A 27,616-nucleotide genomic window follows, 5' to 3' on the forward strand; every position below is an offset into this window, starting at 1 on the left:
CTTCCTTCGGGGATCAGTTGGGAAATCAAGTCCTCCTTTTGCCTCCCAAAAGAACTAGAGTTGAAAGAACCCCCAAGGGCCATCTAGTCCAACCCCATTCTGCCATGCAAGGAACACACAAAGCACTCCTGACAGATAGCCATTCAGCCTTTGCTTAGAAACCCACAGAGATAGAGACTCCATTGGATTCCCAGACAGCGACATATCCCATTGCTGGATAATTCTAAGTGCTGGCGGAAATCTGGGGAAATGGTGCCTTGCTATCAAAGGTCATGAGCGTGTATTTGCAAAAGCTTTGCCCCTCATCCCCAGTGTTTGTTTTCCAAAGAATCCAAAGCCGTTTGAGAGAGCAAAACAGATTCAAACTGCAAGAAAAGAGATTCCACCAAAACATTATGAAGAACTTCCTTATGGAAAGCGCTGTTTGGAGGTGGAATATATTGTTTGGGAGTGTGGTGGAGCCTCTTCCTATGGTGGTTTTTAAGCAGAGTGTGATGGCCATCTGTTGGGAGTGCTAGGATTGTGTATTCCTGCGTGGTATAATGGGGTTGGACTGGATGGCCATGTGATGTATTTTTGGATGATGCGCGCAGATCCCAGTAGGGTGGCCTTTTGCAGTTGGCAGATGGTAATTTTGTCAATGTCTATTGTATTATTGTTATTATTATTATTATTTATTATGAAGTGGACAGGGTGGCCCTGGTGATCTCTTCCTACTCATAGAATCATAGAGCTGGAAGATCCCGAAGGCCATCCAGTCTAACTCTGCCATGCAGAATCATTGGGGGGTGGGGTTTGAAGCAGAAGGTGCAAGGCCATCCTGGTGCAAGGCCACAGGATGACCCATGGGGTCTCGTCCTATTTATAGAATCAGAGTTTGAAGCCTCTGCTTAAAAGCCTCCATGCAAGTATGGAGAAGACCAAACCACAGACCACTTACTACAATGCAACCTGAGCCCTGCCACATGCACAATGGAGAACCTTCTTATAGCAACACCATGTAGCCAGCTTCTGGTGAAAGAAATTTTAATATAATGCCAAGTTTTTAGCTTTGTAGCTTTTTAAAACATAACTGTATTCTCAATTCGCTTTTTACATGATAAATAAATACCTGCCATGCAGAAACATATTGAAAGAAGGGGGGTTTAAAGTTGGATGGCCATCTGCCAGGAGTGCCTTGTCTAGCAGAAGAGAGTTGCACTGGACGGATTCATTACTAGCCACCAGGAAGGGGCGGGGAATACAATTGGCGCTGGGGCTTGAAAAAGGAGCTGCCTGGTGCCCGGCGCCCCCTTCAGGCCGGCTGGAGATTGCAATTGCAATTGCTGCTGCTGCAAAAAAAGCCTGGGCTCCTCCCGCCGACCTCCCACTCCCATCCTCCAGGCTTTTGGGGAGACTCCGGTGACGCCTTGCAAAGTTTTCCCGGCTGGAGAAGAAGGCGCCGCGCTGGGAGAAGGAGAGGTACATAGAAGGAGGGCTGGGAGCCTAGTGTGGAAGCGGAGGGAGCCCGGTTTGCAACGGCACCAGCGGCGGCGGCTGCTCCGCCTCTCCAGGTCTCCCTTGCAAACCGCCTTCTCTTCCTCTTCCCCTTCCCGTTCCGCCTTTGCGAGAAGCTTTAAATCAGGAAACGGGGAGAAGGAGGGGGGATCAATCCCAATCCACGACCCGGATCGCGCCACTCCGGATTTGTGCTGGCAAAACCCCCAAACTAAACCTCCACGCTCTGTATTATGTGTGTATGGTCCAAGCATGGGCCAACTTGGGCCTTCCAAGTATTTCCCACAATTCCTTTTGTTTTAGCTTCGACCTCCTTAAGAAGAAGCGGGTTAATTAAAAAAAAGTTGATTATAATAATTATGATGATTATTGCCACTTGCCTCACTATGTTTATATGCGTGCCTCTTATAACAAGAGCAGCGAGCAAAGTTGCTCGCCCTAATAAAGATGGAGGGGGGAAAAGAGCAGAGAAGAATGAGATACTGGGCTGTCAGGCCATGTTCCAGAAGCATTCTCTCCTGACGTTTCGCCCACATCTATGGCAGGCATCCTCAGAGGTTGTGAGGTCTGTTGGAAAACTGAGCAAGGGAGGTTTTTATATCTGTGGAAGGTCCAGGGTGGGAGAAAGAACTCTTGTCTGTTTGAGGCAAGTATGAATGCTACAATAATCACCTTGATGAGCATTGAAAAGCCTTGCAGCTTCAAGGCCTGGCTTCTTTCTCCCTGGGAGAATCCTTTGTTGGGAGGTGTTAGCTGGCCCTGATTGTTCCATGCCTTGAATTCCCCTGTCTTCTGTATTTTGTTCTTTATTTACTGTACTGATATTAATTTATTTATTTGCGGTGTTTATATACCGCCCTTCTCAACCCCGCAGTTCAGTGTAAGCAACAATTTGATGCCCTCAATAAAAAAACAGCATAAAACATCCAAAGTTGACCCTCCCCTAATTAAACATGATTAAACACATCGCATAAAATAACATCATATATCACACAAAGACATAGCCGTTGTCCGTAAACAGCCCTGGGTCATTGCACTTATAACTTTCACTGTGACATTAAATATTCCTATGATGGGCCAAATGCCTGGTTCCACAGCCAGGTCTTTAGCGGTTTCCTAAAGGTCAGGAAGGAGCGGGCCAACCTAATCTCACTCGGGAGGGGGTTCCACAGCCATGGAGCCACCACCACAAAAGCCCTGTCCCTTGTCCACAGTATTTGCACCTGTGGAGCCGAGAGCAAGACCTTTCTGGAAGATCCTAATCTATGAATTATAGGGCCAGGGCTAGCGGTAAAATGCTGAGTTCGAGCTGATGGTCCATTAGGAGTGGGCAATCAAGGACGGGGCCCTAACCATTATCAAATGCACATTGGAACATTTTTATTTATTTTATATCCTCTATTTCTAACCCACCTTTATCTACCCCGAAGGGGACTCAAGGCGGCTTATATGGAGGCAATAATTCAATGCCTTAAAAACAAATAATACAGACATTATAGGAAGAAGGGGCAGGAAAACACCATTCCATCATGTCTCCTATGTCATCAGTTGAGAGGCCCTCCGCCCAAGGACTAAGTGCCACTCTGGGGCTAGAGTGAAGAAATGGGTCCAGGAAGACACCATTCCACCATGCCTCCTGCGTCAATATAACAATATAATAACATATAATACTAATGTTATGCTATGCTAATTATATAATACATTGTATATACATACAATACTGTTATTATAATGTAATGCAATATAATAATAATACAATATTATATATTACATGTAATATTAGTGGTAATATTGCAATATAGCGGTATAGTACAATATAGTAACATACAATGCTTATATTATACTATGTTAATAATACAACAGAGTCTTGCTTATCCAACGTTCTGTATTATCCAACGCAGTCTGCCTTTTAGTGGTCAGTGTTTTGTAGTCAATGTTTTCAATACATTGAGATGTTTCGGTGCTAAATTCGTAAATACAGTAATTACTGCATAACGTTACCAAGCATTATACTGCATTTTCTGTCAATTTGTTGTAAAACATGATGTTTTGGTGCTTAATTTGTAAAATAATAATGTAATTTGACACTCAATAGGCTTTTCCTTAGTCCCTCCTTATTATCCAAGATATTTGCTTATCCAAGGTTCTGCCGGCCTGTTTATGTTGAATAAGTGAGACACTATTGTATAATATATTGTATGTACATATGACTTGTAAGCTGCCCTGAGTCCCTTTCGGGGTGAGAAGGTGGGATATAAATGTAGCAAATAAATTAATTAAAATTAAATTAATTAAAAACAGCCATATTAAACAGGGTTATGTGTTTTCCAGGCAGTATGGAAATGTTCCAGAAGTACTCTCCTGACGTTTCGCCCACATCTATGGCTGGCATCCTCAGAGGTTGTGAAGTATAACAACCTCTGAGGATGCCTGCCATAGATGTGGGAGAAACGTCAGGAGAGAATACTTCTAGAACATTTCCATACTGCCCGGAAAACACACAACAACCCTGTGATCCCGGCCATGAAAGACATGACATATTTAAAAACATTACATTGAAATCACGCCATCCATAATCACAAGCCAGTCCTTTCCATAGTCAATTCCATTACACTTATCTCACTTATCCAACATAAACGGGCCGGCAGAACCTTGGATAAGCGGAAATCTTGGATAATAAGGAGGGATTATGAAAAAAAGCCTATTAAACATAAAATTACATTACAATTTTACAAATAAAGCACCAAAACATCATGTTTTACAAGACATTGACAGAAAAAGCAGTTCAATTCACAGTAATGTTATGTAGTAATTACTATACAGTATTTACGAATTTAGCACCAAAATATCACGATGTATTAAACACATTGACTACAAAAATGCTTTGGATAAGCGAGTCTTGGATGACACTCTACTATATATTATATAGTACATGTAATATTACTAATAATAATGCAATATAGCGGTATAGTACAATATAGTAATTTATAATGCTTATGAACTATGCTTGGAGAGCAAGCCAGCTGCAACCAGCTGCAATGAATCACTCTGACCAGGAGGTCATGAGTTTGAGGCCCGCTCGGAGCCTATGTTTGTCTTGTCTTTGTTCTATGTTAAAAGGCATTGAATGTTTGCCTATATGTGTAATGTGATCCACCCTGAGTCCCCTTTGGGGTGAGAAGGGCGGAATATAAATGCTGCAAATAAATAATAAATAAATAAATAAATATATTGTATTTACATTTAACTTGTAAGCCGCCCTGGGTCCCCTTCAGGGTGAGAAGGGCGGGATATAAATGTCGCAAATAAATTAATTGAAATTAAATTAGATTAAATACAGACATATTCAACATTTAAAAACATTACATTGAAATCACACCATCCATAATCACAATCCAGTCCTTTCCATAGTCAATTCCATATTTCCAAATGTTTTTGCACTGGCCTATTTACTAAAATGTGTTGTCGAAGGCTTTCATGGCTGGGATCACAGGGTTGTTGTATGTCTTTCGGGCTGTGTGGCCATGTTCCAGAAGTATTCTCTCCTGACGTTTCGCCCACATCTATGGCAGGCATCCTCAGAGACAACCTCAGAGACAACGTCAGGAGAGAATACTTCTGGAACATGGCCACACAGCCCGAAAGACATACAACAACCCTATTGACTAAAAGCCTGATCCCACAGCCAAGTTTTTATCTTTCTTCTAAAAGCTAGAAGGAAGGGGGGATGATTGATCCAATGTCACTGGGGAAAGAGTTCCATAGCCATGGGTTCCCTGCGGAAGGGAGACAGAGTGGGTGCTAGCCTAATCTCCCTGGGGAGGGAGCCTGGAAAAATCACAGCAACCGTGATTCTGGCCACGGACAACACATTGAATGACATATTGTCTGGCGAGAGAGGGAGGGGGAGAAAAGAGAAGGCCCGCCCCTTTCGCCTCGCTATTGGAGGAGGCGGCGGTGACGCGCAGGGGTTGTGTTCTGTTGCTGCTGCTGCTGCTGGCGATTTGGAGGAAGTGGGACGGAGAAGAATGACATATTGTCTGGAGGGAGGAGAGGCAGCAGGGCCCGCCCCCTTCGGAACGCGATTGGAGGAGACGGCGGTGCTGATGACGCGCGCTGGGCTGCTGCTGGGTTTTTATTTGAGGCAGCGGCAGCGGAGGAAGAAGGAGCAGGAGCGGGAGCTGGGCGGAGAAGCGGCACGCAGGCGCCCACACGCGGACGGACACGGGAGAGAGAGAGGGAAGATCCCAAGAGAAGCTTGGCACACGAAAGCAGAGCAGAGAGAGGGATATTTTCCACTTCCGAGGGGATTATTGAGAATTTGCAACTAAAAGCAAAGCCTTGCAGGTGAGAGATGATGATGACTCCTCCCTAGGACATCCTACTCTGCGCCTCAAAAGACTTTCGAGACAGACGGAGAAAGCCCCCGGATGCACCATGGTGGGATCATGAAGTGTCTGACTTTCTTTCTTCTGCTTCCAGAGACCTTCAAGAAGTCCCGCAAGAAGAGCGTCCGGGCGGCGGCGGGTTCTGAGAAAGCGCCGGTGGGAAAAGGCGGGGAGAGCGATGAGAGCGAGGCGCCCTTAGCCGCCCTCCTCCTCCTCCAGAAGAAGATGGCTGCGGAACTTTACCCGGCCAGCGCCAACCAACAAGCCAACCATCTCGCCAACGGGAACAACAGCAGCAGCGCCAGCAACAACAGCAACAAGAAGGCCGCGCTCCCGCTCCCGCAGAGCGCGCTCCCGCCCCCGCCTGCCCTCCCAGCCCTGCCCAACCTCAACAACAACAACGTGGAGAGCGCCAACTGGCAGTCCTTCCACCCCACGCTCCGGGAGAGGTAGGCATCTCCAGGCCTGGGCAAACTTCGGCCCTCCTTCCAGAGGTTTTGGGCTCCAGCTCCAGCCTCAGGCCCTTTCCTTTTCCCCCTCAGCCGCTTAAGCGGCTGAGGGGGAAAAGGAAGGGGCCTGAGGCTGGAGTTGGAGCCCAAAACCTTGCTCCTTCTTCCCTTGCTGCTGGTGCCTTCCATAGCCAAACCAAAAGAGTCACTGCAGTGGCAGCTGGAAAGCTTCCAAAGCCTCTTCTGCAATACAATCGTGTGTGTTTCATTTTTATTTATTTTTTGGGTAACTCCGTCTCCTTCTTGTCAACTTCCAGGAACGCCCTCATGTTCAACAACGAACTCATGGCCGACGTGCATTTTATCGTGGGGCCCGTGGGGGCAGCCAAGAAAGTTCCTGCTCATAAGGTGGGTTGAGATTATTTCTACGTTGTGGGTCTGTTAAAAGGAAGAGCCCCAGGGGCAAAAGTGCGTTAAAGCACTGAGCTGGAGACCGAAAGGTCCCAGATTCCAACCCCGTGAGCAGCCGCTGGTAGCTCCAGCTCCTGCCAACCTAGCAGGTTGAAAACATGCCAATGTGAGTAGATCAATAGGAAAAACTGGAGTCAGCCTCGTTCATATAAACTTCAACAGGTATTTTAGGTTTTACATGAGCACTGTGGGTATGCATATGTCTACATGGGCAAATATAGGCAATCCTATACCTACTGTTAGCCCCAGCTTCTGCCAACCTAGCAGTTTGAAAACATGCCAATGAGAGTAGATCAATAGGTACTGCTCTGGCGCTCCATGCAGTCATGCCGGCCACATGACCTTGGAGGTGTCTATGGACAACACCGGCTCTTCGGCTTAGAAATGGAGCTGAGCACCAACCCCCAGAGTCAGACATGGCTGGACTTAACGGTCGGGGGAAACCTTTAGGGCTTAACTGGATTTCATTGGAACACACACACACACCCATGGCGCAATGGGTTAAACCCTTGTATCGGCAGGACTGCTAACCTGAAAGTTGGGTTGCTGACCTGAAGGTTGTCAGTTCGAATCAAAGGAGAGTGGGGTGAGCTCCTCTCTGTCAGCTCCAGCTCCCAAAGCTGCCCACAGGATGGTAAAACATCAAAACATTTAGGCATCCCCTGGGCAACGTCCTTAGAATCATAGAGTTGGAAGAGACCTCATGGGCCATCCAGTCCAAGCAGGAAAATCTGCATTCAAAGCAGATAGTCATTTCTCTCACACCAGAAGCGACTTGCAGTTTCTCAAGTTGCTCCTGATCTGGAAAAAAAGGGGGGGATATATAGAATAGAATCATAGAATCGTAGAGTTGGAAGAGACCTCATGGGCCATCCAGACCAACCCCCTGCCAAGAAGGAGGAAATCGCATTCAAAGCACCCCCGACAGATTTACAGATACACATGTAAACATGCTTCCTTCCCAGCTTCAGTATTTCCTTTTCTTGGAAGGGCAATCAAAACAGTAACTTGCAAATGTAGACTTAAGAGTAATGTGGGATTCTACCACACTGAAGCTAGTGTTTACTAAAAAACAGTTGGGTATGTTGCGCTTGGAGAAGATAAGGTTGTATGGAGTCGTGATAGCCATGTTTAAATAGTTGAAAGGATGTCATTATTGAGGAGGGAGTAAACTTGTTTTGATGCTCCAATGACTAGGGGCAAGGAAATGGATTCGAACTACTGAAAAATAAACTTCTGTACAGTTAGAGCTGCTCAACAATGGAATATTCTGTTGTGAGGTGGAGTTTCCTTCCATGGGTTTTAAAACGGACTGGATGGTCATCTGTCAGGAGTGCCTTGATTGTGCATTCCTGCATGGCAGGATGAGGTTAGACTGGATGGCTTTGAGGTTTCTTCAAATTCTATAATTCAGTGGCACAATAGGAGACAGATCTGATTCTCTCAGCAGAACACATTTTAAAAGATGAACACTGCAAAAGCCCAGCTTCACTCAGTCATATCTTAAGCAATTTGTGACATGACCTGTCCATCCTGAAAAAGTCAAACTTGCACATTTTTGTTTATTTGTGTGTGTGTGTCAGGAGTGACCTGAGAAACTGCAAGTCGTTTCTGGTGTGAGAGAATTGGCCGTCTGCAAGGATGTTGCCCAGGGGATGTTTTACCATCCTGTGGGAGGCTTCTCTCATGTCTCCGCATGGGGAGCTGGAGCTGACAGATAGGAGCTCACTTCACGCCCCAGATTCAAACCACCGACCTTTCGGTTAACAGTCCTGCCAGCACAAGGGTTTAACCCATTGCACCACTGGGGCTTCATTTTTCCGCAATGTAATGAAATACCTGAAATGAGCCTTGATAATATAATAGTAATAATAATAACATAATAACTTTATTGTACATTGTACAACAAAATTAAATGCTCTTGAGAGTCTGAACCTGGCATGGGCAAACTTGGGTGTTTGCTCCAGGTGTTTTGGACTTCAGCTCCCACACATCCTTTTTGGACTTCAGCTCCCACACATCCTAACATGCCTGGTCTGAATTATATAGCAGCATGGGAAGGACAGGGAGAGAAGACTACTCAAAGTGGATAAAGTTTTAATTCTCTCCAGCTTGGCTAACACGCACTTCTTGTCTGTTTTAATGCAGTACGTTTTGGCAGTTGGCAGTTCTGTCTTCTATGCCATGTTTTACGGAGATCTCGCAGAGGTCAAATCTGAAATCCACATACCAGATGTGGAACCTGCAGCCTTTCTGATCTTATTAAAGTAAGTAGTCTTAAAAATAGCACAGAGAAATTGCATGTTAATACAAGATGCTCTATTTTTTTTAAAAAAAAGTTTGTTTTGCAAGATGCAAATGTTTGTTTAATGGCCTTTAAAGGTGATGCTGAAATTGCTCTATGTAAAGCTAAGCCAATAACATCTTTCTGTCTCTAAATTGCTATTTTTTCTTCTACTTCTGATAGGTACATGTACAGTGATGAAATTGACCTGGAAGCAGACACAGTGCTTGCAACTCTGTATGCAGCCAAGAAATATATCGTCCCAGCCTTAGCAAAAGCTTGCGTCAATTTTCTGGAGACGAGTTTAGAGGCCAAGAATGCCTGTGTCCTCCTGTCTCAGAGCAGACTCTTTGAGGAGCCAGAGCTGACGCAGCGCTGCTGGGAAGTCATTGATGCCCAAGCTGAAATGGCACTGAAATCGGAGGGCTTCTGCGAAATAGATCACCAGACGCTAGAGATCATTGTGACACGGGAAGCGCTGAACACGAAGGAGGTCGTCGTGTTCGAGGCAGTCCTGAACTGGGCCGAGGCTGAATGTAAGAGACAAGGGCTGCCAATTACGCCAAGGAACAAGCGGAATGTACTGGGCAAAGCTTTATACTTGGTGCGGATTCCGACCATGACTTTGGAAGAGTTTGCTGATGGAGCTGCACAATCAGACATCCTAACCCTTGAGGAACGACACAACATTTTCTTGTGGTACACCGCTGCCAACAAGCCTAAGTTAGAATTCCCGCTGACAAAGAGGAAAGGACTTGTGCCGCAAAGGTGTCATCGGTTCCAATCCTCTGCATATCGCAGCAATCAATGGAGATACCGAGGCCGGTGCGACAGCATCCAGTTTGCTGTAGATAAAAGGATATTTATAGCCGGACTGGGATTGTACGGGTCGAGCTGCGGAAAAGCCGAGTACAGTGTCAAAATCGAACTGAAGCGGCTAGGTGCTGTCCTGGCTCAGAACCTGACAAAGTTTACCTCTGATGGATCTAGTAACACTTTCTCGGTATGGTTTGAGCATCCTGTGCAGGTTGAGCAAGACACCTTTTACAACGTAAGTGCCATTCTGGATGGCAACGAACTCAGTTATTTTGGACAAGAGGGGATGACTGAAGTACAATGTGGAAAAGTGACATTCCAGTTCCAGTGTTCTTCAGACAGCACCAATGGGACAGGTGTACAAGGCGGACAGATACCTGAACTCATTTTCTATGCATGATGCATTTCACTTAGGTTGTTATAGTCTAGGACTGACTGCTCCACACATTTGGGATGCTTTGATTTGACTTCTAAGATTCCAGCGCAGTATGGAATGTGACGCTACTTACCCATCTACTTACCTTGACCATCTGACTATCAAACTAAGTGAAGGAATGCTCTTGAATTTAATCTTATTTTATTTATTCATAAGCTATTTGACTTAATTATTAAACTGCAACATGCAGGAGAAGAGAACATTTTAAAAATTGCACATGATGTGCATTTATTTTGTATATAGATGACTAACTGACAGACTGCAGCTGAACTCAAACAGAATGTTCTAAAGTAGAGCGGTTTGAGAATCTGTTGAATATAAAACATTTTTACTTGTCCTAAATACTTGTCTGTTGTTGATTACTGATAATTTTTATCACTTCTTTTTGCATTCATGTTTGCAGACAGGGTGATGTATATGCTTTTGATTATTTGGATACTACTAATAACTAAAACTACAAACAAGTGGGCTAGGATTATGCTACAAAAAAATCTAAAACCCTTGTTCTTTATTTACAAAAGGTATTACAGTTAGCTGGACAGTTTTTGTCAGCTGTTCTTGTCTTGTGTTCACTGAATAAGGGGCATAGTAAATGTTACCTTATAGCAGATCAGTGACATGGCAACCTAACAGAATACAATACACAGAACGTTTCACTGGTATATAATTTTGGGAGTTCTGTGTTATTCAAATTCTTACATTTTCTTCTACCAAGAAAAGCTAACTCACTAATATTTTCTTTGACATCTCTATCCATAGGAACTGTTACTGCAAAACAGGTAATAGCTGCAAGTAGACCATTGTAGTATGTTTCACCACTCAATTCCAAGATCATAAGTACTTCACAAAACTTCTGTCACAATCCAAACACTGTAACACATCTTATTTTCAAATTAAGAACCAAAAAGTAATGTTAGGCTGCAATCCAACCTAATGTCACTACTACAGTCTGCCACTTTCAACACAGTAAAATATACTTTTGAATAAACAAGTATACGATTGTGCCATTAATGCAAGTAGAAAGCAAGTACATTTGAAAGACCGTCCAAACCTGTTTGGTATTTATCTGAATATTACAAAACTCCCCTCAGGACTGTTAATCAATGAATTGACTGGCATGTAAAGTGTCATAAATAACAGTATGCCTCAAGGCATTTTCAACCTCTGGAAGCAGTGAGGTGCAATTACTATCTTTTCACTCATAAATAACCATGCTAGGGGGCGGGGAGATAAGCATAATGCACTTCCTTGTTTCTAGTGATTCAAGGAATCTAATTTCTACCCATAGTTCTTATTCCCGAGCAAAATGCAGTCACTTGGGTAACATGAAGTAAAGATAAATCAGAAATATACCAGCAGCCAAGGTCCAAATATAGTCGCTTCCCTGACCCTGAAGGGAAGCAAATTTATATCCCCTGCCCCTCACCCCCTAGTGTTTCCATGACACAGTTTTGTAACTGGAGGGAGCAAACAAATGGGGATGTAGCATTCTGAATGAAAAACACAGTGACCAAAACAGAGCTTTAAATCCTATGCCCCATTTTACTAATTCATTCAAAGCCAGATTGTAAGATCATTACAAAAGAGAGGACACGAGGGTTTGAGATGTCTGACACCAATATGACATTAATGTAATATTCCCACTTAGTCTCAACGTTTGAGTTACCATTTTTAACGAAGGGTCATTTAACGATATCCCATAAAAGTTAACTATACTGGAGTAGTGTTAGCTGATCTCCGAGTATCACAAGTAAGTTTGGGATATAATAGCATTAAAGCAATCATGGATTCCAACATGCAAAACAGTCTAGCATTTGGAAATAAGTGGCAGTGCCAGCCAAAAGATCTCGGGTTCAAATTTCATCTGTGCTATGACCTCCCCAGATGGGTAATTACAATCATCGTTATGCAGATGTCAAAAATCAATCATCAGCCATGTTTTAGATGCTTAAGTGCCTTGATTAATGTTGATGAAAGAGGCTGTAAAACAAATGTGTATAAAATTTGCTCATTATCTAAAGACTGGATGTTTTTGACCAATAGCAGTCAATTTGGGCATGGCAAAATAACAAGTAAATGACAATATTCAGTCATACTCTGATATTTGCCACAATATATATATTGTAACAAACAGTCAGGCACAAGACAGTGCTATTATCTTTAATGGTATATCAGAGGTGATACCACCTTTAGAAGCATTATTACCACAAATATTCATAATAAGACACAATTCAAGGATATAATGGTATTCCCTTCACAATGGAAGCTCATCTTTGCCTTAACCCTCTTCTGCCCCTAGTGTGCAATCCCAGTGATACAGGTCCTATCAACAAGTTGCTCTACAAGTGAAATGTAATTGACATTGTCAAGGTTTACGTTGGTTTCCTCAAGACTGTTGATGAAGCACTACCCTTAGCAACAAAGCCTGTAAAAACACTGACCTTTTGCTGGGAGTAAAAACATCTCTTTAATGTTGAAAATATTTAGCTAGTTCCAAGTAGATAGGCTATGTACTAAGCTTCAGGTCATATAGATCAGGAGATTCAAACCAAGAATGCTGCCCAAGGCTTTTAGTGCAGGTGGTTCACTTACTACAACCCTGCAGCATTTATCAAAGAACAAAAAACCCCAGTAATCCTCATTTTAGGTAAGAGTATGAAGTATTTATTGACAAGGCTGAGCTAGATTTGCCCACTATGCTTTTCCTAGAAGACCCAATATGCCCTGAAATGAATTGCACTTAAAATTATCTATGATTAAAGCCTAGATCCAACCCAGACTTAAATTCTTTTGAGTTATATAAGAATTATTATTTGTTCCAGTGCTATCAAATTTCCATGCAACGATTTTATCCTTTGAGGCAACACATCCATTTATTCAAACCTAATATAAAAGTCAACAGTAATTTGAAGAGGGATCTTTATATTGCTCACATAACATGCTTTTTAAAAGAAATTCTGTAAGAATTTCCTCTGTGTCTTAATTAGCTGTCTTCATCTCTGGGTGCCTCTACATTTAATTTTGATATGCCTTTCAAATGATATGCTAACTTGTATTATGTAAATGTATTAACGTTGAAAAGATACTGTGAAAATCATGGCACAAATATACCCACGTACCGAAAGCCAACTCTTATTAAAAAGTACCTATAGCTGGAGCATTTATGCAGAGCTCTCTGGCCAGCAGAAGAAACGTTTTGCCCAGGACGTAGACGTTCACCTGTACAATGAAGGGAAAAAAGGAGGGTAATTTTAATTAAGTAGTTAAATCAAATTTATAAAAGGATGAAAATATCCTGGAGAGAATAATCTTAATTTTACATATGTTTTTTCAAGCATAAAGCTAAGAATCCAAAAGAACAACTGATTATACTAAAGGTACTAAATGCTAGCAGAAGGAACTTCTATTATAAAAGGTGGGGCACAGCATATAATTTCTCCAGATTCTCACATGTTCATTATGTACTTCAGCTGCACACACACCTAAAAATCTCTTCTGGGGTTTGAGGGAGTCACCAGAACAGGACAGAATATATAACCCAGGGAACTCCAGTTGGTAATTGAAACCAGTGAAATCTGGAGGCCCTGACTTGCATGAGCAGAAGTTTCCCACTGATTCTAACCTTTCATTAGTTATAAACCACTCAGAACAACTAAGTGCCTCATCCCTTTCCAAGAAACCTGCAAATAATGAGTTTTTGGTGGGTCCTTCATTTTTCTTCAAGCACTTGGACAATTCTCAAGATTTATTAGCCTAAATTGCTCCACACTTGGATGCCAGTTCAACTTTAAGCTATAGGTCATTCATCTCTTTGGAACATTATAATAAAATGAGTTACATTGGCATGCAGTATTTGTAGAACTACATGAATACAATTCCCAATTTTCCCACTCAAGTAAAACAAAATTGCAGATTGCTCACGGAAGACTCATGGCTGTTCTACTCCCATGTTCCAAATACAAGGCTATTGCCTTTCTGACTGGTATTGAAAACAGAAGCTGTGTCAGTCCTCAAGATGTACTGAAAATGCAACAAATGTCTCAGGGTCTAGCAAATTCTTCCCACAGATGAATGCAACCCTTTTAGACTTGGCAGAGCTAATAATATGGTGCACCCAGATGGAGAGAAAGAAAGAGAAAGAAAGGGCAAGCTCTGGTGAATGTCAAGACCATCATGTTCATGCTGACAATCTTAACTTTTGTGAACATGTGAAAATCAAGAGACCTCTCCCAAAGTCAAATGCCATAGTCAGTCTTGGCTGATGTACTACTGAAAAAATAAGCGAGCTGTGTGGGCTGATACAGTAGGCAGACAGACAAAAGGAGAAATTCACATATTCATCTTGGGTTTTTGGAATTCATGTATGAATGTGAACACTGATATTTTGCTACTTCTCTGCAATTTTTAGAATTATAATTCTAAATTATTAACTGAAATACTGGAAAGGATGTCAGAAAAAAGAGATTCAGCTTACAAAATGACACCCAGAAAAACAAGAGATAAACTCAGATGCATCATACTGCCCTCAAAGCTGCTAAAAGGAACTAGCATTTCAAGAAAAACTTTCTTGCCATATTTTCTCTGCTCCAATTACAAAATCCACAAATGAATTAATTTAGTGGATGGACAGGAAGAAGCAGTCAGCCCCTGCTCACCTCCAAATATTTGTGGTTCAGAGAAAACATATAATCAGTTCCATTGTTGCCCATCAGGCAAATGGCTTCTACTGAAAATCCATGGGAAGCTAAGGATTGAAGGTTTTTTTCCCTTTTCCCAAGTTATAATTCAGTCCTTTTAAAAGGCAAACCTATAGCTCTAAGCCTGAGGACTCTCCTGTACAAAGCTGACCTGCAACCTAGATTTCATTTGAAAAATCAAATGGGTACCTTTTCTTGAGCCAAATGCCACAGCCTCCCCCCCCCCCCCCCCAAGATTAGATCTACACTCAGAACCTTTCATTGAAAGAAGGGGGGACTGCAGCAGTTAACTCAGTGAGATTTCTGCCTATTAGTTCTCTGCCCTCCACTCCTGCAATGTAAGAAATCAAAAGAAAAAAAAACAAAAATAGATTTGATCCAAAGTAAATCCAGCAGAGCAAGCCCCTCTTGTGAACAGCTACAAACAAATACAAAGGCGAGCGGGAAAAGAAACTAAGTGAAGCTGTACACAAAGCCGGACTTGTTATCAATTATTAAGCACCAGTATCTGGAGTTTTACTTTGGTTCTTTTCCCCCAAAAGAAAAAGGAAGTAAGAGCTCAACTATCAACTGAATTTTGTTTTCAACTTGCACTTCAGCTTTCTTTCAGATAGCACTCTCTGGAAGTTTATAATTTCATAGTTTATCACAATGGCTTAAATCCTATTTTGCAATAGCATAGCATAAATCCTGCTGTTCAGATTTATGCATTAACTCTGCTGTGTAATATTTGAGTCAAATAACAGTGTCACGTAAATAAGCCAAGATGTCAGATATACAAGCGAATGTGCATCTATATATAATGGGCATCCACCTGCAATGGCATAATATCCAGAACTCTTCTAAAACAGTGAGCTAAAACTGCATATTCCCACATGGGAAAAAATTGTGCAACTACTTCTGTAGGAAAATAGAGATATGCTCAGGACACCAAAAGGAATCCAGCCATTTTTTTAATTTTCTTCCTCCTACCCTACTCCTTAGATGAAATAGGTACCTGGTCCAGCTTTGCATAAACCAAGATTGTCAGTTTCTTATTCAGAATTTCAAATATTCAAAGAAGATGTCATTTTAATCCAGATTGGATTGCACTAATCATATCTTAGAATTCACAACATGATTTGAGATCCCCACACTAAAGCAACTGCATTTCCTCCATCCACTGAGTGTTCATATTTCCATAATACAGGTGCCCCTTAGTGGAAGATAAATGCCTATAACTATGATTTTTCTATTCAGATACCACAGAAAATTGAACCCAGTGGAAGCCTATTCAAAATATGTTTTGGATTCTGTCTTGCGGACAATAAACCATGGTTTGCCAAATGAGACAAACCATGCATATGTTTCATTTGTTATGGTCTGGTGTGATGTCTGAACTGAGTTACCATGTCACAAGCAGACTTTACCAATTGGATAAATGAAACCTTTACTTAGAAAGACATTATAATCATAGAGCTGGGTCATCCAGTCCAATCCATTTTATATGGTTTAAATCTGTTTGATTTATTGGAAATTTAATTGCTTATATGTTTAGATTGTTTCTATTTTGATGAGACGTGTTTCATTGTTTACCTGCGCGGCATTGAATTTTTGCTAGATTTGTAAGCTGCTTTGAGTCCCCTCTGGGATCAAGAAAGTCAGGGTAGAAATGAAGTAAATAATAAATTAACAATAATCCCATTCTACCATGCAGGAGGCATGCAGAAAAACACAATCAAAGCACCCCCAACACATAGCCATCCAGCTTCTGCTTAAAAACCTCCAGAGAAGGGGGACTCAACCACACTCCCAGGCAGCATATTCGACTGCTGAACAGCTTCAGGAAATTTTTTCTAATGTTCAGGTGGAACCAATTTTCCTGCAATTTGAATCAATCGTGTCCTAATCTCCAGAGCAGCAGAAAACAAGCCTGCCCCCTCCTCAATGTGACATCCCTTCAAATAAGCACAGGCATCATATCCCCTCTCAACTCTTTAAATATTACTTTTTAACATTAGTATTATATTTATTGATGATGGTAACCAAAAGCATTAAAGAATACAGCAAATCCGTCAAAAGACAAAAGACTCCAAAAGACAACCGATAGAAAAACTCAACAGTCCCTGATCAAACAAAATGGAAAGGGAATCAAGTGGTAAGAGGATGGAAATGCAAATTCAGGTTCCAGTTCTGAAAGCTAAATGAGGCCTGTCATACAAGTTGGAAATCATTCAAAGAAAGGAGCGGTCTTTGAGTAGAGATGAAAAAAAAGCCCCACTCCCCAATCACCTCTCCTTTAGTATCTATTCTTAGCCCTTTACAGTATACTCAGTTTTATCAACTAGCGAAAAAGACAACTAGAAGTTGAAGGGTCTTTTACAGACACATTGTATTGGCACTGCACATCCCTCTCTCTCAACTCATTACCACCTCTAGCCAAAAATAAACCAACCACTCTCTTGCACCTTTTGCTCATCTAGTCACTGCTATATACTACCTCTTTACTGGTAGCAGCAGTGCAGGGTCTTAGGCAGACATTTTCCCCATGACAGTTCTCTGATCTGTTTAAATGGAGACACTGTGTTTTTAAATACTGATCAATAATGCCTCTTTACATATACCATTATTTCTTCAATTCTAAGACGCCATCAATTGTAAGATACAGGCAAATTTCAGTAACACCAACAGAAAAAAGATATATATGTGATTCTAAGATGTACCCCATTTCTAGATATGTTTATATGGGGTAAAAGTGAAATGAAGTGTATCACAGGCAATAATGCCTCTATTTAATTACCTGAAATTTTATAATCCGTCTCTGTTACAAAACTATTACACTTTGTTCATTTGCACTAAAGACCAAAGCATACAGCTTAGATTTAAAAAATACAGTACTTGAAATCAAGGAACTGAGGGAATTTATAGTTTACTAGCTGTGCCCAGCCACGCGTTGCTGTGGTTAGAATTTTATTTTTATTTTATTTTTGTTGCATGAACATAGAGGCGTGGATGAGAGGTTGTGCTGTCAGTTTTCGAGGTTGTGGGGCATTTAGTTTAGTTGTTTTGTCCGGTGCCATGATTCCATTACCCTTATATATATATAGATAGCTATGCTTGGCCACGCGTTGCTGTGGCTAGGACTTAATTTTTCTTTTCTTTTTGTTGTATGAACGTAGAGGCATGGATGAGAGGTTGTGCTGTCAATTTTCGAGGTTGTGGGGCATTTAGTTTAGTTGTTTTGTCCGGTGCCGTGATTCCATTACCCTTTTATATATATATAGATACTTTTAGGTACATATACCTAAAACATCTAACATATACATATTCCTGATGTTTTAGATATAGAAAGCACGCACAAATTTATTTTTGAAATTATTAAGATTTAATTATCTCAAACAGGGACTCTTGTCCTCCCACTATTCCCCTGGATATACTGAAATATGGTGTGGAAACAAACAACAAAGCACTCATCAAAAGAAGTCAACAACCAGGATACATTGTGTTAATTCACGATGCCTTTCTATCAATATTTTAGAAGCATCTATCCGAAACATTGCTCCACTTCAGCTAAGTGTGCTTCACTGATTGACTGTAATATGCATGTATTAGACATTCTTGCTCTCCATGCATTTTTTGATTATTTTAAACACTGTACATTTTAGAAATCAGTTCCTTCCAAGACACTAAATTTACCTGTCAGTCCCAACTATAGGAGACCCATTAAGTCAATGGGAGTTAAATAAGTGAATATCTAGGTAACTTCTATGGATGCAAGAGGTTCTCTATGGAACAAACTAGTAGATTAGGGCTAAAGTCAACAAGATGGGAGAAGTTATTTCAAAAGAGATATCAGAAGCCCTAGTCTAACTGATGTAAGCAGGCAATGCTTCTGTCTGTCCATCTGTCCGTCTCCTGCTTTCCCACCCAGACCTTAAAGTGGTTTACAAAAATAAAAATACAGATTAAGTATTCCTTATCTGAAATGCTTGGGATCAGAAATGTTTCATATTTTGTAATACTTACATATACACCATGTATAATATCTTGAAGATGGGACCAAAGCCTAAACACAAAAATAATGTATGATTCCCTATAACTCCTTATAACTAAACCCAACTAGCAGTCTTGCTATAGCTCTTTGGACTAGCTGAAGTTTCTAAATAGTTTAAAGACAGCACCACTTAGAGCACATTAGTGTTATCCAAACAGGATATAACTAAAACACATGTCACAGCGGCTAAATTGAGGCCTCTAAGAACAGGAGCAGCTGGAACTCAAGTTTTCCTTGTGCAAATTCACTGCTGGCCACCACAGAAACCTGAGCTTCCAGGCTCAGGATAGAATCCAGAAACACACCCAAATTACAAACCTGCATTTTTAAGAAGAGTATAATCCTATCCTGCAAAAAACAAATCCTTATTCTCTGTTATGTCTTTGAACTGACATCTTTGAACTGACCTCTATCTTGTCTGCATTCAACTTAATTTTGTTCTTCCTTATAAAGTCCCTTACTAATAGCAGGTATTCATTTATAACCAAAATAGCTTCCTTGGAATTAAGTGGAAAGGAGTAAAAGAGTTAGACATCATATACATATTGACAACACTAGACCACCAAACTCCGGACAATCTTGCACAGCGGGATCATACATGTGTCAAACTGAATGGGTAAATAAGTTGAACCTCAGGGGTCAAATACAATATCCTCAGCATCACTCTCTGAGTTTGTCTCTTCAGAAAAGAACAGAGTCACAGTTAAACAGTGCTTCCAGCTCACATCACAGCAAAGTGACTTGCAAGAATACCATGGTGGATAGCATTGAAAACCATTGAGAGGCTCAGTATAACCAACAAAGGCATATTCCCCCTTATCACTTCCTGTTGTAGGTTGTGCCCCAAGGCTACAAAAGTTTTCCCATAACCTAACATCAAACTGAAATAAATCGATATGGTCCTGTATGGTCCACCTATATAACAGGCTCTCCATTTCAGACTGTTCCTCTGCACATGAAGAGAATGCTGTCAGCATTCCAATTCCTTGAGCACTTACATAAAGTAGTTAAAATGCCTAAATAAGATTTAATTAACTCTTAGTAGGTGTGAAGATTTTCAAAACTCACTGTAAATATAAGATCCAGTGGATTTTTTATTTTGGAGATGACAAAAGAAATGTTTCAGGGAGGAAATGATTATTAGCAGGTGATAGCCAGCCAAAGGAATTCACGGAAGTTTTTAAATGAGATATTTCAGCATCTAGTGCAGCTACTATCCTTTTGCTATCTCCTTAGTCTTTTGAATTATTTTTTCAGTGTCACTGTGTATTATCCACTCAAGCTGCACCAACACAAGCAGATCCCCAGACAATGCCTCCAAAGATTTAGGGTTGCATTTGTGTGGAGCTCATGGCAGTGAATAAGAGTTGTTAGCATCCTTCACTGATAGTCTCAAGTTTCAAAACTACATATTTCCTCTAGTTCTAGCTTTTCAAATCTCAGCTGTCAATACTTCCACATAAAGGAACTATTTTTTGTACTTTTTGTAATTCTTTACTTCTATGCGTGTTTCCTCGCCAACACAGCCACATCTCCAAGTGTATGGCAGTAAAAATCCACAAAAACGAGTCTTCTCTTTCCTCATGGGATAATGAAGAAGGTAAGCTGAGACATTGAAAAAAAGAGCATCAAGCCTGCCGATCTAAATTATATTAAAAGTCTGAGGAGGAAAAACATACAATGCACACCCACAAATTCATAAAGCTGGTTGATGCCATTTATAGATTTACCTCCCACTTTCCTGCTGCAGCAAAATAGCTAAGGAAGCATGACATAACCGGCTCTGTGCCAAAACTGCTTGGATCACCTTCACACAGCCTAGGATGGGGCTACAGTGAGGGCCTATATTTTGCCCTTTAAGCTAGCCATTTCTAACCACACTCGAAACAAAGAAGAATACTGGAGACCAAATTGTACAATTATTGGTAGTTATTTTACTTGTATTTTTACCAGTTATACAGATTAAGCATCCATTATCTGGAATTCCAAAATCCAAAAATTTCCACAAAGATGTTCACTGCGACATCTTTTGCTTTGTGATAGCTTAATGCACACATCCTTTATTCTCTGCCTTAAAAAAACACATATTACATAAATTTACATTTAAAAAATTGTGTTTAGAATTGGGTTCTATCTCCAAAATATCTCATTATACAAGTATTCCAAACCCAAAATCCCAAAACATTTCTGGTTCCAAGCAATCTGGATAAGTGATATACAACTTGTAAAATATGTGTGATATGTATACATATTTCGCACATTTTTTATCACAGACAGTTGGATCAAGTGTAAGGGAGCTGTTACATAAAATGTGCTTGAGGAACCACTCCCTAAATAACACCACTGTTGTTTCACTATGTCTTAACTGCTGTTGCTTCCCATTCACTTGCTCTGTCCATCCAGTCATATCACCAGAAACAAATCAAAGTACAGATATAGGGTGAGGGATATATGCCTCAAGAGTAACGCATGTCGAAGAGACTCTGGAATTATTGCTGATCATTAAGTTGAACATGACCCAGCAATGTGATGTTGTAGCAAGAAGGCAAATGCTATTTTAGCCTGCAATAAAAGGAACATAGTGTCTAAATCAAGAGAAATAATATTCCCACTGTATTCTGCTCTTGTCATGCTTCATCTAGAATACTGTGTTCAGTTCTTGGCACTTTATTTTAAGAATGATATAGACAAATTGAAGCAGGTTTGGAGAAAAGCAACAATAAGAGGTATAGGGAATAAAACATATGGGTAAAGTTTGAAGGAACTCAACATTTTGAAGAGAAGGTGACATGAATTAACTCATGGGCTGTCCTAATAAGGAAGTGCAAGCCTGTGCTCTGCTGCCTCAAATAGTAAGACCAGGTCTAGTGATTTAAACTTGCAAGAGGTAGCTTTCAATTGAACAATAAGAAGAAACATATTGACAGTAATAGATGTTCAGCAATAGGACTAATTGCCTAGAGATGTGATGGGATCTCCTTCTCTGGGTGTCTTCAAAAAGAGGTTGAACAGCTAACTTCTAGGGATATTTCAGCTGAAATTCACTATGTGGCAGAATTCTCCATGTTACTATCAGTTATAAAGATTCAAGATCTGTTGTGTTCCTCAGAAACCAGAGGCTCAGAGGGCCAGTAGGCTTTCATTTTCTGTGATCCCACAGCATTTGCCCCTTGCATTGCTGCTCTCTCTTTCTGCTCTAGATACTTGTTTGCCCCCATTCCATCCCAGTTTGGGGAAATGGCTGGTGCCATCACATACTATGCCTGGCAGAAGTATTCACCCACACATACCCCTTGACTTGTCCATAGTTTGTCGTGTTACAATTTGGAATTCAAATATTTACTTTGCATTGTTACCATTTAAGGTAAACAAGATACTAAACACTGTGGACAAGCAAATATTTTTAATGTGGCACAAATGTTAAGTGGAGAAAAACAAACTGGCACATGGTGGTTACTAACCTGTTTCCCTTAAAATAAGACATACCCATAAAATAAACAGTAGCAGGATTTCTAAGCATTTGCGCAATATAAGCCATACCATGAAAATAAGACATAGTGATAGGTGTGGCTATGCAGTGTACAAGGTCGGCTCTCCTTCAGGTCCAGGTCGTTCTGTGCATGCTGCAAACTGAGACAGAGGGAGACATAGAAAGTGAAAGTCTCCTCAGTGAAGTGAGGAGTAGGACACTCTGCTTTAGATATTGTATGTCCTCAGGGAGAAGAAGTAAAGCTGTGGCTGTCGTTTTACTCAGCACTATGTGTGTCTCTCCCCCAGCACCAACCAGCAACAGTCTGTGAGTCTCTCTCACCCCCCCCCCCCCCAAACACCAGTAAAGCTTCTGCTCGCCAGCACTGAACAGCAACTGCCTGTGGGTCTCTCTCATCCAAGAGGATAGGGGGAAAGCTTCAGTAAACAGTCTGCTACTGAACCCAGAGAGATCATCCCATAAATGAAGGTTGTTGTATCATACTTAATAAAAATAAGACATCTCCTGAAAATAGTGTGCCTTCTTGAGAAAAAATAAATATAAGATAGTGTCTTATTTTTGGGGAAACACAGTAAGTATTCACCACCATCACCCATGTCAATACTTGGGAGACACATCCTGGGCAGCAATTACAGTTGTGCCTCTTCTTGGGAAAATCTGGATACAGAAAGTACGACCATTTTTCTTGGCAATAAGCAAAACTGTTCCTGTTCTATTAGGTAGGGTGGGTGCTCTTGGCATGGAGTAAGTTTCAAGTCTTGCCCCAGATTCTCAAATGGATTAAGGCCCTCTGGGCTTTGATAGGACCTTTCTGAGAAATCCACGTTCTTCTTTTTAAATCTGATATTACTTGGCTGTGAACTTACAGAGTTATTTTCCTTTTGGAAGGTGAACTTCTACCCGAGTCCCATGTCTCCTTCAAATCGAAACAGTTTTATTTACGTATGGTCCTGTGTTTGGGAACATTCATTGTGACATTATTCCAGATCAATTTCACAGTCCCTGTCACAAAAAGCAACTACGCAACATGATGCCGCCTCCATGTAGGGATGGTATTTTCAGGATAATGTGCACTGTCAGCTTTCCATCACATACAGTGTTTGCAGCCAAGATCAGAAAGTTCAGTTTTGGTCTCATCAGACCATAGAACATATCCTTTTGCAAACTCCCAACAGGACTTCACATGGTTTTGTTTGTGTAATGGCTTACTTCTTGCCAATCTGTCATAAAGCCCAGTTGTATGGCGCTTTAGGAAAGTTTCCTGATGAACAATTTCTCAGTTGCGGATCTCTCTAGGTCCTTCAGGGAAACCATTAGCCTCTTGGTTGCTTCTTTGACTAATGACCTCTCTACCCAGTAGTCACAAATTTTGATAGACAGCCTTCTTTATGTGAAGTTCAGTCATGTTCTTTCCATCTTGTAATGATTGATTTCATATTTGTTTTTTAACTTTTGTATTTCACTTTAAATTTGTCTAGTGTGGGATTATTAGCTGCCTTGAGTCTCCATGGGGAAAAAGTTGGGGTATAAATAAAGTTGATAACAACAACAACAACAAGTTGGGATTTTTTTTTTTTAAAAAAGAATCCTGATGAGCACTTATATGCAATTTTCTCCCACACCTATTCTGATAGCCACTTGGTCTTCATGATGCTGTTTGCTTAAATATGCTCTTCAACAAACTCAGGGGCTATCCAGAAATAGGTTATTTAATCTGAGATCACCTGACCCAGGACCTGCACAGTCCTGGATTCTCTCTACTACTTATATGGAGTTTTGGAATCGGAAGACTGCTTATTTAGGCTCGCCACAGAAAAAGAAAGGGATTATTTTCACAGCCATACACTGCTAGATTTGATTTTGTTTACTTCTGTACCACAATAAAAATATCTGGCACCATCATATAGTTATGTTTCTTGTGTACATCAAATGGTAGAAATTACAGTTAAATCCATTTCAATCACATGTTTCAAGCCAGATGACAATATCGAAGTAGCCATCATCCAGCTTTTATTCTGTTCTCCAAAATTAAATGATTGAATAAAGAGTGATACAGTATGCGCCATCTATTCTTTCTAGGCAGTTCAGATGGAAACAGAAACTCTGTTTCAAAATCCATTCTACTTTCTCCTCTATCCAAGACACAGAGCAATCTCAAGCATAAACTATCTAGAATAATGACAGACATGTTTGTTTAAACCAGGTTCTGACTCAAATACGTAGGACAAATGGGGTGAATTATGGTGAAGGCTACACTCAGCATCAACACTCGCATATATGACTAAAACCACATATGTGTTGTGATGCTGGAATATGGCTTATTGACTGACAAATGTGAGACTAGCTGAGAAACATGTAGAAGGGAGACATGAGCCTATAGTGAATGCGAGTGACTTGTGGGTCCCAATCAAGTTTTGCTGAAAGGGAATGTATAGTCATAGTAAGTCCAGAGGCTAGAAAATTGGTGTGAAATGATATAAACAGATATCAAGACAGTTCAGCTCCCTTCACCAGCCAATCCCTTTCAACCTAGAAAGCTATCTTTATATCAGCTCAGGCTGTTTCTCCAACTAGACCAGTACTTCTATTGATGGGCATCAGCTATTCAAGGCCTTTCCCACCTCGTTATCTGATCCTTTGAACTGGGGATACCACGGACTGAACCTGGAATGTTCTCTGTGCAAAGCATGTGTTCTGATGAACCAGACTGTCATGCTTCCCATTTTATACATGACTGCCAGACCCAGGTTTGAACAAAAGGTTCTGCCACCATCACGTACAGCTCAAGCCTGGAAACACTATATCCCTGCCAGAGAGGAGAGTAATGCTGAGCTATAGGCATCAAGGGAAATCCTCTGGAGGTCAGAGTGGAACAGACATAGTCCATGTTCTGGATGACTCAAAACCAAAAAGCCAAGCCACAACAACTGGGAGTGTGGACAGAACATGCTGAAACATATATCTTTCTTTCGATTTTTTTCAAACATGGGTAAACATAAATATACTATTCTGCTCTGTTATAACTTCAGTGGGGTAGATGGAGGGAAATTGACCACAAGACATTCTTGATAGGGTCATCAAATTTAAAAGTAACTTGATATATGTGGAAATTCCTTCTCAACCTCAAACAGGGGTGGCATGTATTCATTTTCAAACAAAACCTACTTAGGAAAGTGGTAGAATGACTATAATTTTACATAACCACAGAAAGCACAAAAATGTGGCACATTCCCATTTTAATACTTCTAAAAATTATTTAACAATTGGGTTTAAACCAGTAAATAAAGAGCTAATAATGGGTTTCCTCACCAGTGCCATAAATTAAATGGCAAAGTCACTGAGTACTCATGTTGCCTTAATAGTAGGCATTTCAACCACATTCGACAAAAATGAACGACAGATTGAGTACCCCTTATTCCAAATGCTTGCAACGAGAAGTGTTTTGGATTTCAGGTATTTTCAGATTTTGGAATACGTGTATTTGCATATATATAAATGCATAATGAGATACCTTGAAGATGGAACACAAGTCTAAACACAAAATTCATGTAAGTTTCATTCATACCTTATATTTTGATGGTAATTTAAACCTATATTTTTAATATTTTTGTGCATGAAACGAAGTGTGTGTACACTGAGCAACCAGAGCACAAAGCCATTACTATTTCAGTCAATGATGTGGACATGGAGTATTTTGGATTTTGGAAATCTGGGCAAGGGATACTCAACCTATGTTACAAAATAAGAGTTTAGTAATGTGCATGAGTCTCTTGCCTTTACTTGTTCACTACTCAAACTACAACGAACAGGCCAGCCACCTACAAACCTACCTAAATGATAACAAAAAAATTAATCTCAGACACAGTATAAAAATATGGCATTCTAGTTTGTAGCAGATTACACCAATGCAATTCCTGCTTCTCTTCTTTTGCTTCTTTGTTTAAGAGTTTTGGGGGCCCCGGTGGCACAGTGTGTTAAAGTGCTGAGCTGCTGAACTTGCGGACCAAAAGGTCCCAGGTTCAAATCCCTGGAGCGGAATGAGCGCCCGCTGTTAGCCCCAGCTCCTGCCAACCTAGCAGTTCAAAAACATGCAAATGTGAGTAGATCAATAGGTACCACTCGGGTGGGAAGGTAACAGCGCTCCATGCAGTCATGCCAGCCACATGACTTTGGAGGTGTCTATGGACAACGTCAGCTCTTCAGCTTAGAAATGGAGATGATAACCAACCCCCAGAGTCGGTCATGACTAGACTTAACGTCAGGGGAAACCTTTACCTTTACCTTTAAGAGTTTTAAGAAAAAGGTGAAAAAAATTTGAAGGGGAGAAAACAATCAAAATGAAAGAGAAAAACATATACATTCAACAGCATGCCCCATGTGCACGGAAGTGTTGGTTGAAATCATTCTGTAAAGAGCGTCAGCAAATCTCCATGTACAACACCAGCAGATAAATTAATTCCTAATGCACATACCCCAAACAGGCATTTAACAGCCACTTCTTCATACGATAAATAAAAAAACAGCAACGTCCATAATGGAATCCCAGTCTAACTCCACAATTACTGTGAAATGAAGTCTATCATTAAAATGGGGTAGTACCATCCATCTCTATTAAAAAATATCCCCAATGAAATCCCTGGAAATTTAATTTCTAGTCCTGAATAGAGTAAACTCACTGAGATTTACATAGCAATGGTCTTAATACTCAGCAATTGGTTTGGTGGGTATACTGTTCTTAGGAGTGAAACAAAAAATGGATTTAGGTAAACGACTTACTCTCAGTAAGGGTTCTTAGGAATGCAGGCTTCGGGACTGTAAAATGAAAATAAATTAAATAACTACAATTCCAGAAGGTTCTTTGATGTCCCATGCAGTTGAAGGGTGGCAGTGGAGTGCCAATTACAAAGACAGCTGGGGAGGCCAAAATTAACCTCTTGAGCTTTATATAGAATATATCTTGATGCTGAATGACCATATCAAACCTATGCAATACATAAATATAGCTATTGATATGATTCATCCCAAAACCACCCTGAACACATCAGTTCATTCTCT

General features: G+C 40.8%; 2 protein-coding genes across 5 annotated transcripts in view; one reads left to right on the top strand and one right to left on the bottom strand.

Moving 5' to 3' along the window:
- brf1 (BRF1 RNA polymerase III transcription initiation factor subunit) overlaps nt 1–27,616 on the bottom strand; it is a 267,788-nt gene that overhangs the window by 150,580 nt on the left and 89,592 nt on the right. Inside the window, exon 5 of one of the 2 annotated variants that reach the window (XM_003214279.4) lies at nt 13,488–13,560. In XM_003214279.4, the coding sequence (XP_003214327.1) occupies nt 13,488–13,560 (73 nt within the window). Of the gene's footprint in view, nt 1–13,460; nt 13,564–27,616 lie in introns of those variants that run through there. The other variant, XM_062968566.1, reaches the window with a different exon arrangement.
- On the top strand, nt 1,340–10,683 carry btbd6 (BTB domain containing 6). 3 transcript variants are annotated; one of them, XM_008103828.3, is made up of 5 exons: nt 1,340–1,461; nt 5,980–6,334; nt 6,652–6,742; nt 8,954–9,072; nt 9,273–10,683. In XM_008103828.3, exons 2-5 carry the CDS (start codon nt 6,111–6,113, stop codon nt 10,303–10,305), a joined length of 1,467 nt encoding a protein of 488 aa, XP_008102035.1. In that variant the 5' UTR covers nt 1,340–1,461; nt 5,980–6,110; the 3' UTR covers nt 10,306–10,683. The 3 variants fall into 3 exon arrangements, with proteins under 3 accessions (XP_008102035.1, XP_008100897.1, XP_008101439.1); XM_008103232.3 differs by lacking the exon at nt 1,340–1,461 and adding an exon at nt 5,654–5,844; XM_008102690.3 differs by lacking the exon at nt 1,340–1,461 and having other exon boundaries at nt 5,652–6,334.

This window comes from Anolis carolinensis, chromosome 1, assembly GCF_035594765.1.
Source record: "Anolis carolinensis isolate JA03-04 chromosome 1, rAnoCar3.1.pri, whole genome shotgun sequence".
Lineage (NCBI taxonomy): Eukaryota > Metazoa > Chordata > Lepidosauria > Squamata > Dactyloidae > Anolis > Anolis carolinensis.

Coding starts and splice junctions, on each gene's coding strand:
- btbd6 (XM_008102690.3), top strand. CDS start 5,928: ATGCACCATGGTGGGATCATGAAGTGTCTGACTTTCTTTCTTCTGCTT. Junction 6,335..6,651: donor CACCCCACGCTCCGGGAGAG/GTAGGCATCTCC, acceptor GTCAACTTCCAG/GAACGCCCTCATGTTCAACA. Junction 6,743..8,953: donor AGAAAGTTCCTGCTCATAAG/GTGGGTTGAGAT, acceptor GTTTTAATGCAG/TACGTTTTGGCAGTTGGCAG.